Here is a 16,302-nt window from a genome sequence, read left to right as displayed (position 1 = left end):
ATCAAAGTTTTACATAGGAATATATTGGAAAAATCTTTAAAAATCTTCTTCTCAAGAACCATTGAGACAGGTAAGATGAAACTCAGGTAAAATTATCCTCAGGTAGTGTAGATTCAAATTTGTTAAAATCATGACCCCCGGGGCTAGGGTGGGTCCAAAATGGCCGATCAAAGTTTTGCATAGGAATATATAGGGAAATCTTTTAAAATCTTCTTTTCAAGTACTTCAAAGCCATGATTAGTGATATTTATATGGAATCATCCTCAGGTGGAGTAGATTCTAGTTCGTTAAAATCATGACCCCCTGGGGGGTTTAGATTTCAAGCCCCCCCCCCACCTCAGTAAGCTTTCAGTTCTGTGCTGTTTCCTAGCCGATGTGCTCAGGTGAGCGCTGTGGCCCCTGGGCCTCTTGTTTGGTAAGAGTTGTCGATCTTAGTATTAAAATTTCTTTAGCTTTGCTAAATCCCTGTGTAAAATATGAGACATATTCATGTTGTAAATTGCATAAATTGCATCCTATAATTTCATGATTTTATTAACCCTACCATTGAATATGCTTATGGTAAAATACTCATCAAAGTATTCACTCTGCTGTGTCCTGGGAAGGAAAATAGTTGCTTTCTTTTTTTTTGGGGGGGGGGGGGGGGGCTTGGTCCTCATGCATAGCCAGTAAATTAGTGAATTTTATTTCAGGTTGCACGGGCATACTGAATTGAATCGATATGCATGAACTTATGTTATATATTTATTAAATTTTTTTTTACTAAGAATAGGGTGGGGTAAAATGGAGATTAAAATTCATATTCTGCATTTTAATTTTAAAAAAAGGGGGGGGGGGGATACCGTGAGCTCTGAGCTCAAAAGATTGTGATTATAAAGACAAAGTCCATGGTTTGCTATGGGAGACCAGAAATAAGTGTCAGATTAAATTTATTTTGTATTCAGTTCTTTCTTGATATTTTTATTGTTGAAATAAAATTATAATATGCGTTTAAAATTTAATTCGGCTTTACCAAGACAGTAACTGTGATTCCGATTAATTTTGATCAATGCACGAACATCTAAAAGAATTGGTTAGAATAGTAACTTAAAGAATTTGTCTATTTAATATTTAATCATTATACTGTCATTTTATGTTTTTTGGTAAGAGTTGTCGATCTTAGTATTAAAATTTCTTAATTCAGCTTTGCTAAATCCCTGTGTCAAACATGAGAAATATTCATGTTGTTTTACTTTAGCTATACATCTTTCAAAACGATTCATTTGAAATCATAACCATATCATAATCATTTCCCCCCCCCCAAAATTGCACCCTATAATTGATTTTATTAACCCTACCGTTGAATATGCTTATGGTGAAATATTCATCACATTATTCACTCTACTGTGCCCTGGGAAGGAAAATAGTTGCTTTCTTTTTTTGGGGGAGGGGGGCTTGATCCTCATGTATAGCCAGTAAATTGGTGAATTTTGTTTCAGGTTGCACGGGCATACTGAATTGAATCGATCTGCATGAACTTGTATTATTTTTTTTTATTCAAGTTTTTGACATTGAGAATAGGGTGGGGCTAGAAATGGAGATTAAAATTCATGTTCTGCATTTTAATAAAAAAAAAAAGGGGGGGGGGTACCGTGAGCACTGAGCTCAAAAGAGTATGATTATAATGACAAAGTCCATGTTTTCCTACAGGAGACCAGAAATTAGTGTCAAATCAAAAAGTAATGTAGGAATTAAAGTGCACCTTGGCATCAAGTAAAGAAAATCTATAAAAGTATCGTAATTTTTTTTTTTTTTTTTTTTGCGAAAAAGAGAAGGGTACCCTTCAATATTATAGAAAGAATGTAAGTGCCCATGTTTTGCCAAGGGAAACCCGAAATATTTGTCCGATCAAAAAGTAAAATAGGAGGTGCACAATGGCACTATATATACGAGGGTTGTTCGAAAAGTTCGTGGACGATGTCAGTCTAATTTATATTACTCACTAGAAATTTAAAATAAGTACAATCTAATATGTTAAAATATTTGATTTGTTGATGTGTGAAGTTTCATTCCATTCGATTGAACAGAAATCAATTTACTTCAGTTTAAAATCAACATGTTTTGTACCTCGGAGCACACTTAACGGCAATGTATTATCAAAACATAGCGTCAAGAATTTCTAAAAAATACTATCTCTATACATTTCACAGAGTACACTGTCCATTCATTAAATCCTTTTTCCAATATTTGAAATTTTAACTTTTAAGAATTGCTCTCGTTGTATAATTTCCTTTGTTAAGGTTTTGATTGCTTTTATTACTTAACTCTGCTTTCACAGGATAAGCAACTCTGAAGCGCCCATGTCTTTTTTCGAAGTTCAAACTTCTCAAAGTTTTTGTTCAGATTTTTAAAGTTAAACCGTTTCTTCACAGATTTTCCTCATCCGATACTGAGTCTCTGTCACTGAAATACTGCCTGTAGTATTTGTACACACATGCAAAGCTCACTTGTGACATATCTCTCGATTCATCCAACTTTATTAGTGTTTATTCAGGATTTTTCCGAAGAAAAACACAAAATTGCATCGCCATCTGCTGCTCCGTGACGTTCTAAAACGTCATCGTTTTTGTCGTTTTCAATAAGGACTACTTATCTTCGCAAGTCGATTGCTTTTCAACAAAGCAAAATGTAAAGTCATATTTTTTACACGAATCGATCTAACAATTCGTAATTTGAATTTCTAGGCTGTTTTTCGTTTTTGCTCCATTTTTCAGAGAATATGACTTCAGACATTATTAAGTGTTTCGTTTGTAACTTACTAAATTTTGACATGCTCCGCTATCCGATTTTTGCATTTTTAAAATCTAGATAAGTTTTAAGTAAATAGTAATATTTTGAAAAAATTAATACAAATCATTTGGATTTATTGTTAAAATATTTCTACCGAATTTGGATAACATATGTCCTCAAATAAAAAAAGATGTGACAGTTGTCCACGAACTTTTCGAACAACCCTCGTATAACAAAGATTCTGTGAGAGTTTCATTAAATTTCAATCAGCGATATAAGAGGAGTTACAGATAAGAGATGGGTAACCCAAAGCGTAATGGGCGGATGGACACCCCTATATACCCCCTTCTTTTCAAGCGGGGGATATAAAAGGTTTCGACTTCAGAACAGAAAGACAATAGTAATCAAATTAAAATTGAAGCATTTCCATGTTTGATTGTACTTTTTATCCTTAGTGCTAGAGCCTTCATAATATTATAGTATATATGGGGTCATTTTTTCCTTGTTTACACAGAGGAACAAAGAAAAAAAACACAAGAAACAGCAGCGCTAAGGTGACTCATTAGAACATTGACGCCAGAGTGCCCCTTGTTCCTTATTATACCCCCCCCCCCGCTTGAAAAGCAGGGGGTATATATTGATGAGGGTGTCTGTCTGTCTGTCTGTACACCCGTCCGCCCGCGTCTGTTACGCTTTGTGTTATCCTAACTTTTACCCCAACTCCTTTTATACCACTAAATGAAATTTAAAATACATGTAGATGTATTAAATGGGTAAAATAATTTAATCACAATCGCTGAAATTCTATTTCATTTTCTGTAGAGACATCTACAGCGTAAGCAAAGTCTAATGATAATATTAAAGGTTTAAATAATTATTCCATACTGAAACCAATTCTGTAACAGCTTGTTGCAAAATATAATACACTAAAATTCTTTTAATTATTCATTTTATATACATTTTTGATTAGAATTTCAATGTACATGTATCAATAAGGCTTGTGAAAATCGGTGCATTTCCTCCTTACTTTGGCCAGGTGCCCTTAAAGTCCAACTGAAATGCAGTTTGAGGAAAAACATAATTTTTGAAAATCAAAAAGTTAATGCACTTGCTCCTTTTTCCAGAGATTTGACGTGGGAAAAACATAAGATTTAATTTTTTTTAAAAATTTAAATATTTTCCTTGCATTAATTCAGTGACAATGTCAATATCATATTTAAATTATCCTTTAGGTTGAACAAATTAAACATATGTTAATAAAGACTCATGAACTGTACCAGAATCAACCACAAGAAAAGGTAAAATGTTACACAGATAAAATAACTTAAAAATAATAAAACCTTTTCCCTCCAAAAATCCCCAATGTCATGTACTTTTGTTAATTTTTAGTAAGAGGTAATGGAAACAGATATTAACAGGACCCTTGAACACAAGGGAATATATTCATGTATAACCTGCTAAAGCCTTTTTGATTTGAATTCAAAAGAACACACCAACAACCTACACCCTTGTAGAGGCAATGAAATTCATTTTAGAAAGGTCCTCGAAAATTGTAAGACTTGTTTTAACTATTTCACTATTAAAACATTTACAATATAAGGACGAAATGAAATTTACATTGTCACTGATTGAATTAATGCAAGGAAAACATCTGCGTTTAAAAAAAAAATTAAAATATGTATGTTACCATGTTAAATATTAGGAAAAGTAGTAAGTGTATACATTTGTTGTTTTCATGAAATGTCTTTTTATCTCAAACTGCATTGCAGATGAACTTGAGGGGCTCAGCCACCTGACTATATACAGGAGAACCGAGAGTCAATTATCCTTTTTCAATTCCATAACCCCTGCAATGGTTCGGTGTTGCTGGTGGGTACATTTGGAGAAAACATTCCTTCAACATCAATCTCATATTTCAATTATCCTTAAGGTTGAACAAATTAAATAAATATATGTCAATAAAGACCAATGAAGTATACCAGAATTAAGCACAAGAAAAAAATAAAAGTACAAAAATAAATTTCTTAAATTATCAAAACCCTCTTCTACCAATATTGAAATGTTCATTCGTTCCTAAAAGATATGCTTTATGAAAATAATGTCATTTTGATTTTTTTGTAAAAAATAATGGCAACAAATATTAAAAGGACCCTTGAACACCAGCAGAATTGAACTGCATGACGTGTAACCTACTTAAATACCAAAGAACTCATCAACAATCTTAACCCTTGTGGAGGTAATAAATACATGTTTGAAAGGCTCTTAAAAAATGTAAGAAATTTTACTATTTCTTACAAACAAAACATTTAAGGACGCTATGACAGTTTTCTAATCTAAAACTAATCCAAAAGCACCCAACAACAATATAACCTATTGCGGTTGGTTTGGAACAAATGTTAGTAAGGGCACTTCAAAATCGTACAAAAAATCAACCGCATATTACAGTTTAATATTTTAGCCTATTAAAACATTGTTCTTTCTTTCTCCTAATGTACCCATCAACAACATGAACCCGTGCGGTGGTTAGGATAATTGACTCCCGGGTAATCCAGCTTGTATTCGTAGGCTTGTGTATCTAACGTATTCTCATGACAAGGCAGAATACATAAGCTGCTTACACTTGTATGTAGGGAAAGTTACTCTAGTGGAAAATAATTGTAAGGAGAGCGTTTAGCGTGGGTTGTGTCTGTTTAGAAAACGGGTGATCTATTTGTACGTATTGGACCGGGCAATTGGTGCTGAATCTTTCTTTTCGTGTCAAAGAAAATTGTAAACTCAAGGAACCTCTTCAAGTGTATATAATCACCATGGTAACTGTATTTAGAGAACAAGTCGGTAAAATTTGTTCTTCGCCAGTTTTTTTGCAATTTTAAAAGATAATGAAAACCAAAAAATAAAATAACCAATTAACGATCCTATTCAAGAAAACAATACTTTCTTACGATGAAACAACAAGAATTCCGCACCTTGGCAGTTTGGCTAAGTGCAGTGCATCAGTTGTTGTCTATGTAAATATTTTTATGACATAACAATAGAAAACAACAAAGGGTTTTTTTGTTTTCTTTTAAATTGTTGTTTGGTCTAATTTTCTACATTGATGATGAAGTATGGCGCTAATATTTCTTTCACTTACTGAAATTATATAAATCAAAGCAGGGCGTTCCTGAAGGCAAATATATCACATGGATATTTCAGAGTGTGTACTAAAAATGGAAAAGTAAGACGATTTTGAGAATATCATATAACAATAACCAAGATCAGTAGGTTTACAAATAAGGAATTATATAAGAATCGTCCGTTTAAAGCGCTTATTTTCGTCTTTATATGTACGTTATACTTACTTTGCAACCACACCTTACAATATTAAATCAAAACCACGAACCAATATATTCATATTCTTACGAAACAGTGTTCTTAGGAAAACATTAAACTTTTAACCCGCGCAACCTCATTTACTGAGTTACCTACTATACAGTTACATGTTTATGTGAATTAATTATGGCAATGTATCGTATATACTTCTATAGGGTCACCCTTCGTTTTTGGTATAGGTTGACAAAGGAAAGCATAATTTAGCCTTTGCAAAAACATATTTCAGGTGAAGGTCAGAATTGGTTTTAATTTCCGCCACATTGTGAATTTTTAATCACTGAACCTTTGTACCATTACCTTACTCCTTAATTAATTATCTTCACTAAGGTGCAGATGCTGAGATGTGTTCCCATTTTGCACACATTTAATAAAAAAATATAGAACAATAGGTGTAGATTATATTTTCATTAAAAAATTGTCTGCATTCTGCTATCTGGATTAACTTGTAGTTTCAACAATATATTGATTGCAAAAATACCCGAGAAAGCGATGAGAAAATGAATAAATAAAAATTGAAAAGTTTTGCTGTAAAAAGAGTTTCTAACACATGAATTAATCAACTGAAAAATGGATTATTTTAATTCTAATTGTTTTTAAAATTTGATGATTTTATTTTTCATTTTTCAACTGTGTGCAAAACGGGAACAATCATGACCATAATACGAAAATCAATAAAGGAAAAGTAAATGTAAATTTTAAGCATTTTAATGAAAAAATATTTGAACGATTTGAAAACACAATAAAATGAAATGATGAACACACAAGGAATGGAATTTGACTAGAATAAAAGAACATTGTGAGATAACAGTTAGTTTGTGCCCAACAGTCTTCGCACAAGGTTCACAGGCGATCGCCTTCGTTTCGTCTTTTTGCCGATCTTAGCCACGTGATTGAAAAGTTCTGCGAAACTGGACGGAAAGGCTGAGCTGCACTCCATGAAATAGTCTGCACCAATTTGGCGGGAAAAATCAGCGCCCTCTGTTTTACTGACGGGAGGGTCTTGATCGAGGCACACAGAGTCACGAATGTCTGTTTGTGTTCCCACCACTAAAAGTTTGATTTTTTTGCCAAGGAATTTCCTGATTTCTGGAATCCATTTGTCTCTGATGTTCAGAAGTGAACTCCTGTCTATGACACTATAACACAGAATAAAAACATTGCTGTCCTTGTATGCAAATTCTCTGATTGCAAAATGTTCTTCTTCACTTGAACAGTCAAATAAGTTAATTGTGATATCTTCTCCGTCTAATTTGGTTGTCCCTGCAATAAAAGAAGCAATATATTAATTTTGCAAACAGTCAGGCATACTAGTATTTTAAACATAGAGTACATATTTTTGTGCATTTTCCCCGCTTTAAAATATTACAAGAACATTTCAAATTTATATATATGAAAAAAAATCTTCATTTTAATTTGAAATTAATTTTTTTTCTTTAAAAATAAAATAATGAAAACATCCAAAAATGACAATTACCTGCGATATTGTCAAAAATCGTCGACTCGTAATTATTATTCTGCCTATCTAAGTCGGCCTCGCTTTCCCCTAGGCCTCGACTAATAGTAGACTTCCCCACTCGCTTGTCCCCCACAATCGTACACTGTACACAACTCATCTCATTAGAAACGACCATCTTCCTCTGTAACTCAGCGTCAACTGATTCACAACCGACCAGCTTCTGGGGTTTAAATAGACAGGCACCTGCTGCACTCGTCAATAACACGAACTCAGTAGGATAGTGATCGGAAGATCGCACCGAGTCGATATCGTGACCCTCTCCGGTGGTGATCAATGCGGTGTCTGTAAATCTCAGTTTTGTTTTTTAAGCTATCGAACTGACACCTCTGCAAGATTTAGCTTCTTTTTCTTTATTGTATGTAGGACATATTGTGTATCACTTAAAATAATTTGTTTGTCTTGTTAAGCTATTTACTCTCAATAACTTAACAAGCTGTCGGTCTACCCAGTGGATTAACCACGGTATATGGGTTTTGTGTGGTGTGTATACGTACATGTATTTATTTTGAGGGTATGACGATACGATTTTTTTTTATGTCATTGTAGTTGTAGTATTCGTAGGCAGTGCAGTTGTATTATTTTTAGGATAGAACATGAACCATTCATTGTAAAGACGTAAGCAAAACAGCATGGTTTGTAACATAAAATACATGTATGTGTTTTGTATGCTTGCAATGGTGCTTCAGTTTTAGAAATTTAATCCTTTGCTCACTAGTTATTGTTTTCATTTTTTACAGAAAGCAGACAGGGACAACTAACATTAATATCATTCCATAAACAATATTTTTGACTGCCGCCAGTAAAACGTACCCAAGGAAAATTCAACAGTCATATACAAATATGTTAAATCTAATGAAAATAAAAACTCGTCGTCTATGAGAGCTATACAAACGTTTGTGTAGTTATTAAGTTGTAGTCAGCTGTACGACTTCAGCAGTAACATCGTCTAGGGTTTTGTTTATTTGTACCGGGTAGCATTTTAATTAACACTTAAGGGCTCATGGCGAACTTCTCAACAGAACAAACCCAAGACTCCAAAAAACAACAGAAAATGACATCGCGGATTCAGATATTGAACTTAGAATTTGGGTCACCGAGTGTGACCTTTCAATAAATAATTTGCAATGCTTGTACAAGGACTATCCGGCAGGATCGTGTGGGCTGATACTATTTCTTAATAACCCGGGGTACGTATATTATTGTAATCAGCAATAAAAATGCAGAAACTGAGATATATCATCATATACTTCTGCATTTCATTCATTTTAAAGATTACAATGCGTGGTTTTTGCTTCTAGCATTGTAAAATGTAAGTGAACAACTTTTGATGAACATAATTACAAAAGAGAACCTTGTAACATATTCATTAAATAACTATTATGGTGTATATTATCAAATTAAATACAGGATGCCTTAACCTACATATTGATACAGTTAACCTAGATTGCTCAAACTGTGAGCAATCTAGGTTAAATGTACCAAAATTGAACCTTTCTTACACAGCAAATTTTGAGTTCAGCAGTCAATACTGAAATCGAAATACGAGTGTTCTTCTTACGTGTTCTTGCAAACTTTCAACTAACATTAGAACTAAAAGAACAATTGTCTTTGAAGAGAGGGAGAAGTTTCTGTACTAGGAAATGGGTAATAGTGAGTTAATCTGTAAATTTTGGGTCAGTGAGGGTGTTTCAAGTTTTTTTTCTCTCTTCAAACCTGTTGACAGATATTGATTACTAAGGCTGCCTGGTACGAAGTGCTACCATCGAGATAATCTGATTTTAACTGGAAAAGTACTCACATTATAGACTTGTACCGGAAATAGGCAACTGAATTATTAATATGTGTAATTAATGCAACCGATAACTAAATTTAAACAGTTTCATCTGCCTAATAAAAATCGTTTAAGAAAGATTAGCAGTGAATTTACAAAAGCTATAAAAAGTACGAAGAAATAAAACCTGTTTAACATTATTCCCCTCCTCACTGGCTTCTTACAAAGAGGGCTGATTTGTAATGTTAAATTAATTAATAGGATATGCACAGCAAAATAAAGATTATCGCAGAGAAAATATGCAGACTAATTACTAGAGTATCCTTAAAATCGAACGCACAGGTTTCTGTAATGGGGAAAACTTTCATTACAGTGCCTTTGTTAAGAATAAAATATGCAACTGTATTGAAACATGTTAAATATTTTCTAATTTCTTAAGACGGTTTGCTTCACTGAAAAATTGTTGTTATATTCATGTATTTAAAAATCAAATCTTCTTCTGACTCTTTGAATTAAAAGAGACTAGTATACTTTTTTGACACTCTTCCTTATACTCAGTACTTTTGAACAACATGACTTTTATAAAATATAATAAAATGTAATAATTAAATTTACAGGTAAATTGTAATATAACAGAAATACTTGCATTTTCTCAATCTTGATCAGAGGCACACTGCGGGTTTGCTCTGCTCCAGGTTTTTTTTTATTCAAAGAGCTTTTGAGCTTGACTTCTGTTCGTTAGCTTCATATTTTATCATTAAAATTGTAGAATTTTTGGCAATGACATAGAAAAATGTAACTATATTAACTTGATTTTTATTTTTTATTTTTTTTTTTTATTTATTTTTTTTTTTTTTATTATTATTTTTTTTTTTTTGCTTTAATGAAGTTTGAATTTCTAGATTATGGTAAATTACAAAACGTACGAAACTTAAAGAGATTATAAATATATTTTTTTCTAATGGCTTTGTTTTTAATCAATTTAATATATGCACTGGAAATACTTCAGCAGGTATCTTTTAAAGTATTTGCTACTAACGGATAAAAATTCATTATTAATGTAACTTTTCTAAAACAACCATTTAACACAGTGATTCTACCTAACTAGCTATATAGTAACTGCAATTACAATTTTCCAAATATACTCTGCCTCACTTTTACATACATCATATTATTAATGATAATCATTAAAAAATCTAATTAATTTTGTAAATTTTCTTTTAAACGCCTTTAACTTGAAATATATATTTAAAAAAAATCGTACAGTATTCAAGCCTAAACGTCCATAAAACAATAAAAACCTGGAGCAGAGCAAACACGGACCTCCGAAACATCAGAGGTGGCATTTTAAGCCATGGAGGACTGAGCATTCCCTGTCGAGGATGTGTTAACCACCTTATCTTTCGGAAACATTATTCTATTTTTTTTTTTATTGAACAAGAATTCCATTTAAAAATTAATATTTTTGTGGTGTAAGATGGAAGTAGAACACATTACAATGACTATCTTAACATTTTGATTTTATCACAGTTACATTATTTTAAGAATTTTGAAAAAAAGACATTTTTTGCCATTACATTGATAAAATTTACCAATATCGAACAAGACACCGATTTGAAGTGTTGAACTAATGGGATTTTTATAAAAACATGTATAATCTTCACAGTTTAAGTAGATATATCAATCTGCGTACATATTCAACGTACCGTATAAACTTATTACAAAACCTGAAAAGGTGCCATATCTCCCGCAGAAATCACGTGTTAATTTTTTTTCTTTTTCTTCTTTTTTTGAATGAAAGGTCACGCTCTATTTTTGTCTTCTCGCCAGAGATATATCTAGTGATAAGAGGAAAATATCTTTTTAGAGTAAATTCTTTTGGTTCTGGAGTATTTTTGGAATACTTGATCACTGAATGAAAAAATTATCAAAGAATTCCCCGATAAAAGTGCCTGATATATTTAGGAATAGAATAATATTTTATTGGAATAAATGTCATTTAAAACATTTGCACTTTGAAGTTATGAGAGTACATGTAAATAAAACTAAAAAATACGTTTAAGAATTTTAAAAGTCAATTTCTCCAGTACTTATCATAATTATTTCCAACAGTTTTTATACTAACCAATGCTAATATTAAACAAGTCTGTAATGAAATTTTCAATCTTGGCTATAATCAGTTTTGTGGAATGAAATATATCGAGATTTCAAAATTAAAGCAATAAAGTAATGAAATAAAATAGTAAAATACATATATATATATCGATTAAAACTCTTTTTTTGGTAAAGTGTGTTATCTTCGAAATCATTTATTTCCTTTTTTTCCCTGAATAAGTATAAACTGATAAAATTTAAAAAAATATTTTAAGTGTAAATGCTTTTGGTTTTTGGAGTAGGTTTGGAATATCTGATCTTATCCTAACAAAATTATAACGAATATCATTGTATTTCCAGATAAATGTTAACTTTTATTTCAATATAGAACAACGCTGTAAAACATTATTTCTATATAACCACAACTTGATAAAAAAAAATTATATTAGAGACAGAGATAAGAGAAGCTTTGCTTTATTGAATTTGAAGCAATATCAAAACCGTAAAGAGACGCCAAAACTGGATCTATGGTCGCGTTTGTGGTCTCTTAATTAAACATAATTATACCTATATACGTGTAGACATGACGGACTGCCTTGGCGTTCATGTTTTTAGAGATAACAGTGATTTTGCAGATACGTTGAATAATTGAATAAGAAAATCATGATGATATGCATTTTGCATGATCCAATGTCTATATTAAAAAAACTACTGTGGAAAACAAATTAGATAGAAAATCTAAAATCATTTAGAAGTTCGGATCCACTTTACCGTTTTGTTAAATATCTAACAAATCAGCTAGTTTAGTATATTTAATTTAATAAGACATAGGTAGAAATTCATATTTTTTTTTATTTTCACAAGCATATACGTTGTAAATATTTGATGTATACATGTATACCATAAACTTAAACAAGGAAAAACAAAAAAGATTTATTCATTATTAAATTTGAATAATCAGTAAGTTACTTGCGTTTAAAACGCATTTTCACTCGATTTCAACTTCTAATCGACATTGCAAAGATCTGATTCTCTCTGCAATTATACAATATTCAGAATGAATGTGCTTGCTTGTTCGAAGTAAACAAGAATGGTGGTTTGACCAATCTTATGTCTACCATCGTCTCACATTTTTCCAGAGGCAAAACGTACCCTCTTTACCGAAGACTTCACGTAAGCTATATCTTATAGACTTCTTACTTGTTTATAGGAATAACAACATATATCAAATATATATCCGGTAAATTCTTTACATCATATATTTTCATAACAATGTCATACATATTTATTTCAAATTGTAAACTTCGGTAAAAATTCCAGAGAAATATTTTTAGCTGTGTAAGTGTTGTTATAAGTTAAGGGATGGCTTTTAATGACATAATTATGTTTGTGCAAATTTATTCAAGAAAAAAATCTAAACAAATTAGCTATCCTTTCTAAGCAACAAGTCATCGACGTAGCATTTAATGACCGTTTAATTCATAGTTTTGGTAGACAAAGTATACATCTTTAGAGCAAAGTTCTTTGCCTCTGAGGAATCTCGTGGTGTGATAAGCTAAATCCATGTATTATAAATAGTATCAATGCCAATTATAATTTTTTGACATATTTTTTTAACACTCCTTTGCCCGTTGAGCTTTATTTTTGGCACCTTTTGGGAGGATATACAAATATTTGAACTTAGATATAAGTAAAAATAACAAATCCGGGATACTGACCTCAAACTTCCTTTTGGTATGTATAGGAAAGATATCTAGATAATAATATTTGGAATAAAATGACCTGTCAAAGAAAGATGCAATCTTGACCTCTTAATCAGATTCATTTTCTGAAAACATAGATGAACCAAAAAAGATAAATCAATATTGATCCGTCTTTTATTAAAGCAAAGAGGAAAAGAAAAAAATTACATGTATATAATTTATTTAAATGTAAGCATCTACATAAAGATGAAGTTTTGCAACCAATTTTCGTACTACATGTAGAATCATTTTGAATCTGCGAATTATTAACATATTAGTATTCTGTACATTATATACAGGGAATCTCATGAATGTTTTAAACATACCCTTATTATTAAAATAAAATAAAAATGTTAAAATATGCATAAAATTTATTGAGGTTTTTTAAAAACCTTTTTTGCAAGTCATGAATTACAAACAATCCTAAGAAATAATGCATATTGACCAAATTTGTTCAAACAGTAGATTGAATCACTAGCAGTCACCCTTCACATATTTTCCCGTAAGGAACATGCAGTCTTTCTCTTTTCCGAATGTGAATTTTTCACGTAAATATAAACAAAACTGCTACACCTCAGTGTTTATAGAAATAACAACAATTACCAAAATATATGCCCCCATGTTATTTTGATGATGACAAGTGAAATTGGAAACAAGAGGTGGTCATCACATTATCTATTGATATATTTTTTGCATCCTTGGTATGATATACAAATATTTGAGCTGCGATAGAAGTAAAATAACTTCCATGACACTGACGGCATACTTTTTTTTTCCTGCAATCGACCGCATGGCCTTGTGGTTAGAGATTTTGTTCTAAATGGAGTCATCGAGCTAGGAGTTGATCCTTACGTCGCGGGTTTGAATCTAACTTCGAGACATGGATATCGATCCTTCGGATGAGACCGTACAAACCGAGGTCCCGTGTCGCAGAATGTGCATGCTGGCGAGAAAATGCCCTTCACAGCTGAATCGCTCTAAAAGCTGAAAATAAGCTAAATGTAGCACTCCGTCTGCAAGTGGTTGCTTCTTGATATGAGTGAAAGAACATTGTAATGTCAAATATATGGGTACCCTAAGAAAGGTTTACCCTCGAATTTTCGATAACGACATATTAATTTTGAAGAACAAAACTCTGGCAACGAGAAAAACAAATCACATTAATATTTGAAAAAAATGTTAACATCAATTACAGTGTATAAGGGTTATCTATTGAAATAGAATCTTTTTGAATGTTCATTCTGCACATTAGTATGGAATTCTATGGTCATTAAGGAATCGATGTCTATTATACATTATAATCCTTTTTTTAAAAAAGGGGGAATTTTTTTTAAATATGCAGAAAATGTATTGAGATATTTTTGAAACCGTTTTGCAAGTCATGAATTGCAAACAATCCTATGAAATAATACAGATTGGCCAAATTTGTTCATAAACAGCAGATTGGATTACCAACAGTCATTCTTCACATATTCCCCCGTAAGGAACATGCTGTCTTCCTCTTTTTCCGAGATGTGAAATTTTCACGTAAATGAAAACAAAACAGTTCCACCTGTCTGTTTATAGAAATAACAATAGCTTCCAAAATATATGTCCTCGTGTTATTTGGATGATGACAAGTGAAACTGGAAAGATAAGGTGTTCATAACATTAACATTTAAAATATGTATTTAAAAGTGCACCAAAAATGTTTTTAATATATTTAATGTCATGATGATTTCCTTTCTTTTTTCAAAGGGCGGTTTTTCGCCATTGGAATTTTTAGTCTATTGAAAGGAATAAAAGAAGCATTCGTCATAATGATCGCTTGAAAGAAATGACTTCTTTTTTCTCTAAATATTTTGCTGAGATTTTACTTTTAGTTAAACTCAATTGAAAATGGTTCAATGAAAATTATGAATAAATAAATGCTTGAAAATTCTTAAAATCATTGCTTCTCTTCAGTTTTAGTTCTAAAATAAATATATTTTATTGGCAACATCGAGACAAACCTTCTTGTCTAAAACATTGAATGGTATATTGTACTTGATAATTTTATAATGTTTCGATAAAAAAAATTATTTTCTGATAAAAAAAAATATCTCTGATGTAGTTGAAGCATTATGTTCATGTCTAAATAATTATTGTTTTCTATTTTCTTCTTTTAAATGACATTTTATCAACAAGCCATTTTGATAAAAATGATCTTCGTGGTAAAGAATCATGGTTTGCGAAAGATTCAAGAAGGAATTTTTTGATCATCCAAAAAGGAGTATAATTGTGTTGACTTAACTTTGTAAAACCCAGACCACCCGAAGACCCTTATTATCAGAACCAAGTTAGTCAATTGTGAGGTTTTGTAAAAAAGGAATAGATTAAAATCTACACAGAATCCTTTATTGCCACAGGTGTTCTCATCAAATAAGGACATTTGTATGTACATGTACCATAAGAATGTTTTTATATAACCCTCTCTCTTTCCCTCCCTCTCCCCCTCCCTTTCTCCCTCTTTGTTTCTAAAACAAACTTACTTAATAATTTACAATCATGATACATTGTACTTATTATTTTTTCCATATAACAATATCTGTGTCGATATTGCGTGTATTCACGTTTTGTAAAAAAGAAATAGTCATCAACTTGATCAAATACCGGGGTTTATGAACTGCCTGGTGTTGTAAGATACACGATGACGTACCAAGTATCATCGATTTCGATCACTCACATTTTCTCTTGCCTCTTGTTGGTATCCTTTCCTCATGTGTTTTGGAGATCACATGTTTTTAGACAAGCATAATTGTCAATACGATTGTTGTTAATTAAATTTTCTTGACGATTTATATTTTGTATGGCACTTTTTTATCCATTACAATATTTTTTTCTTGAAAAAACTCAAACACATTTAAACAGCCTCTAGCTAGTTATTCTGGTTAACATACCGGCAGTTGGCAAAAATAACCACAATTTAGGCGATAATAACCTTGTACGAAGCCAGGCTACTTTTTTTCTAATAATCAAACATAATTATGCATTTCAAGAACGAAAAGCGAGGGAATTTT

General features: G+C 31.6%; 1 protein-coding gene across 1 annotated transcript; it reads right to left on the bottom strand.

Moving 5' to 3' along the window:
- Positions 1-6,830: 6,830 nt before the first annotated feature.
- LOC134230815 (rho-related protein racL-like) lies at positions 6,831-7,783 on the bottom strand. Its single transcript, XM_062712667.1, has 2 exons — positions 7,616-7,783; positions 6,831-7,401 (listed from the first exon to the last, which is right to left on the bottom strand). The coding sequence occupies exons 1-2, from the start codon at positions 7,770-7,772 to the stop codon at positions 6,950-6,952; spliced, it is 609 nt and encodes a 202-aa protein (XP_062568651.1). The 5' UTR covers positions 7,773-7,783; the 3' UTR covers positions 6,831-6,949.
- Between the last annotated feature and the right edge of the window lie 8,519 nt (positions 7,784-16,302).

Source organism: Saccostrea cucullata, unplaced genomic scaffold (assembly GCF_032062105.1).
Source record: "Saccostrea cucullata isolate Sc308-1 unplaced genomic scaffold, CSIRO_AGI_Scuc_v1 ctg73, whole genome shotgun sequence".
In the NCBI taxonomy this organism is placed as follows: Eukaryota; Metazoa; Mollusca; class Bivalvia; order Ostreida; family Ostreidae; genus Saccostrea; species Saccostrea cuccullata.
The sequence above is the reverse complement of the archived record's forward strand: the minus strand, read 5'-3'. Positions and strand labels throughout refer to the sequence as shown.

Coding starts and splice junctions, on each gene's coding strand:
- LOC134230815 (XM_062712667.1), bottom strand. CDS start 7,772: ATGGTCGTTTCTAATGAGATGAGTTGTGTACAGTGTACGATTGTGGGG. Junction 7,402..7,615: donor GATTTTTGACAATATCGCAG/GTAATTGTCATT, acceptor CTTTTATTGCAG/GGACAACCAAATTAGACGGA.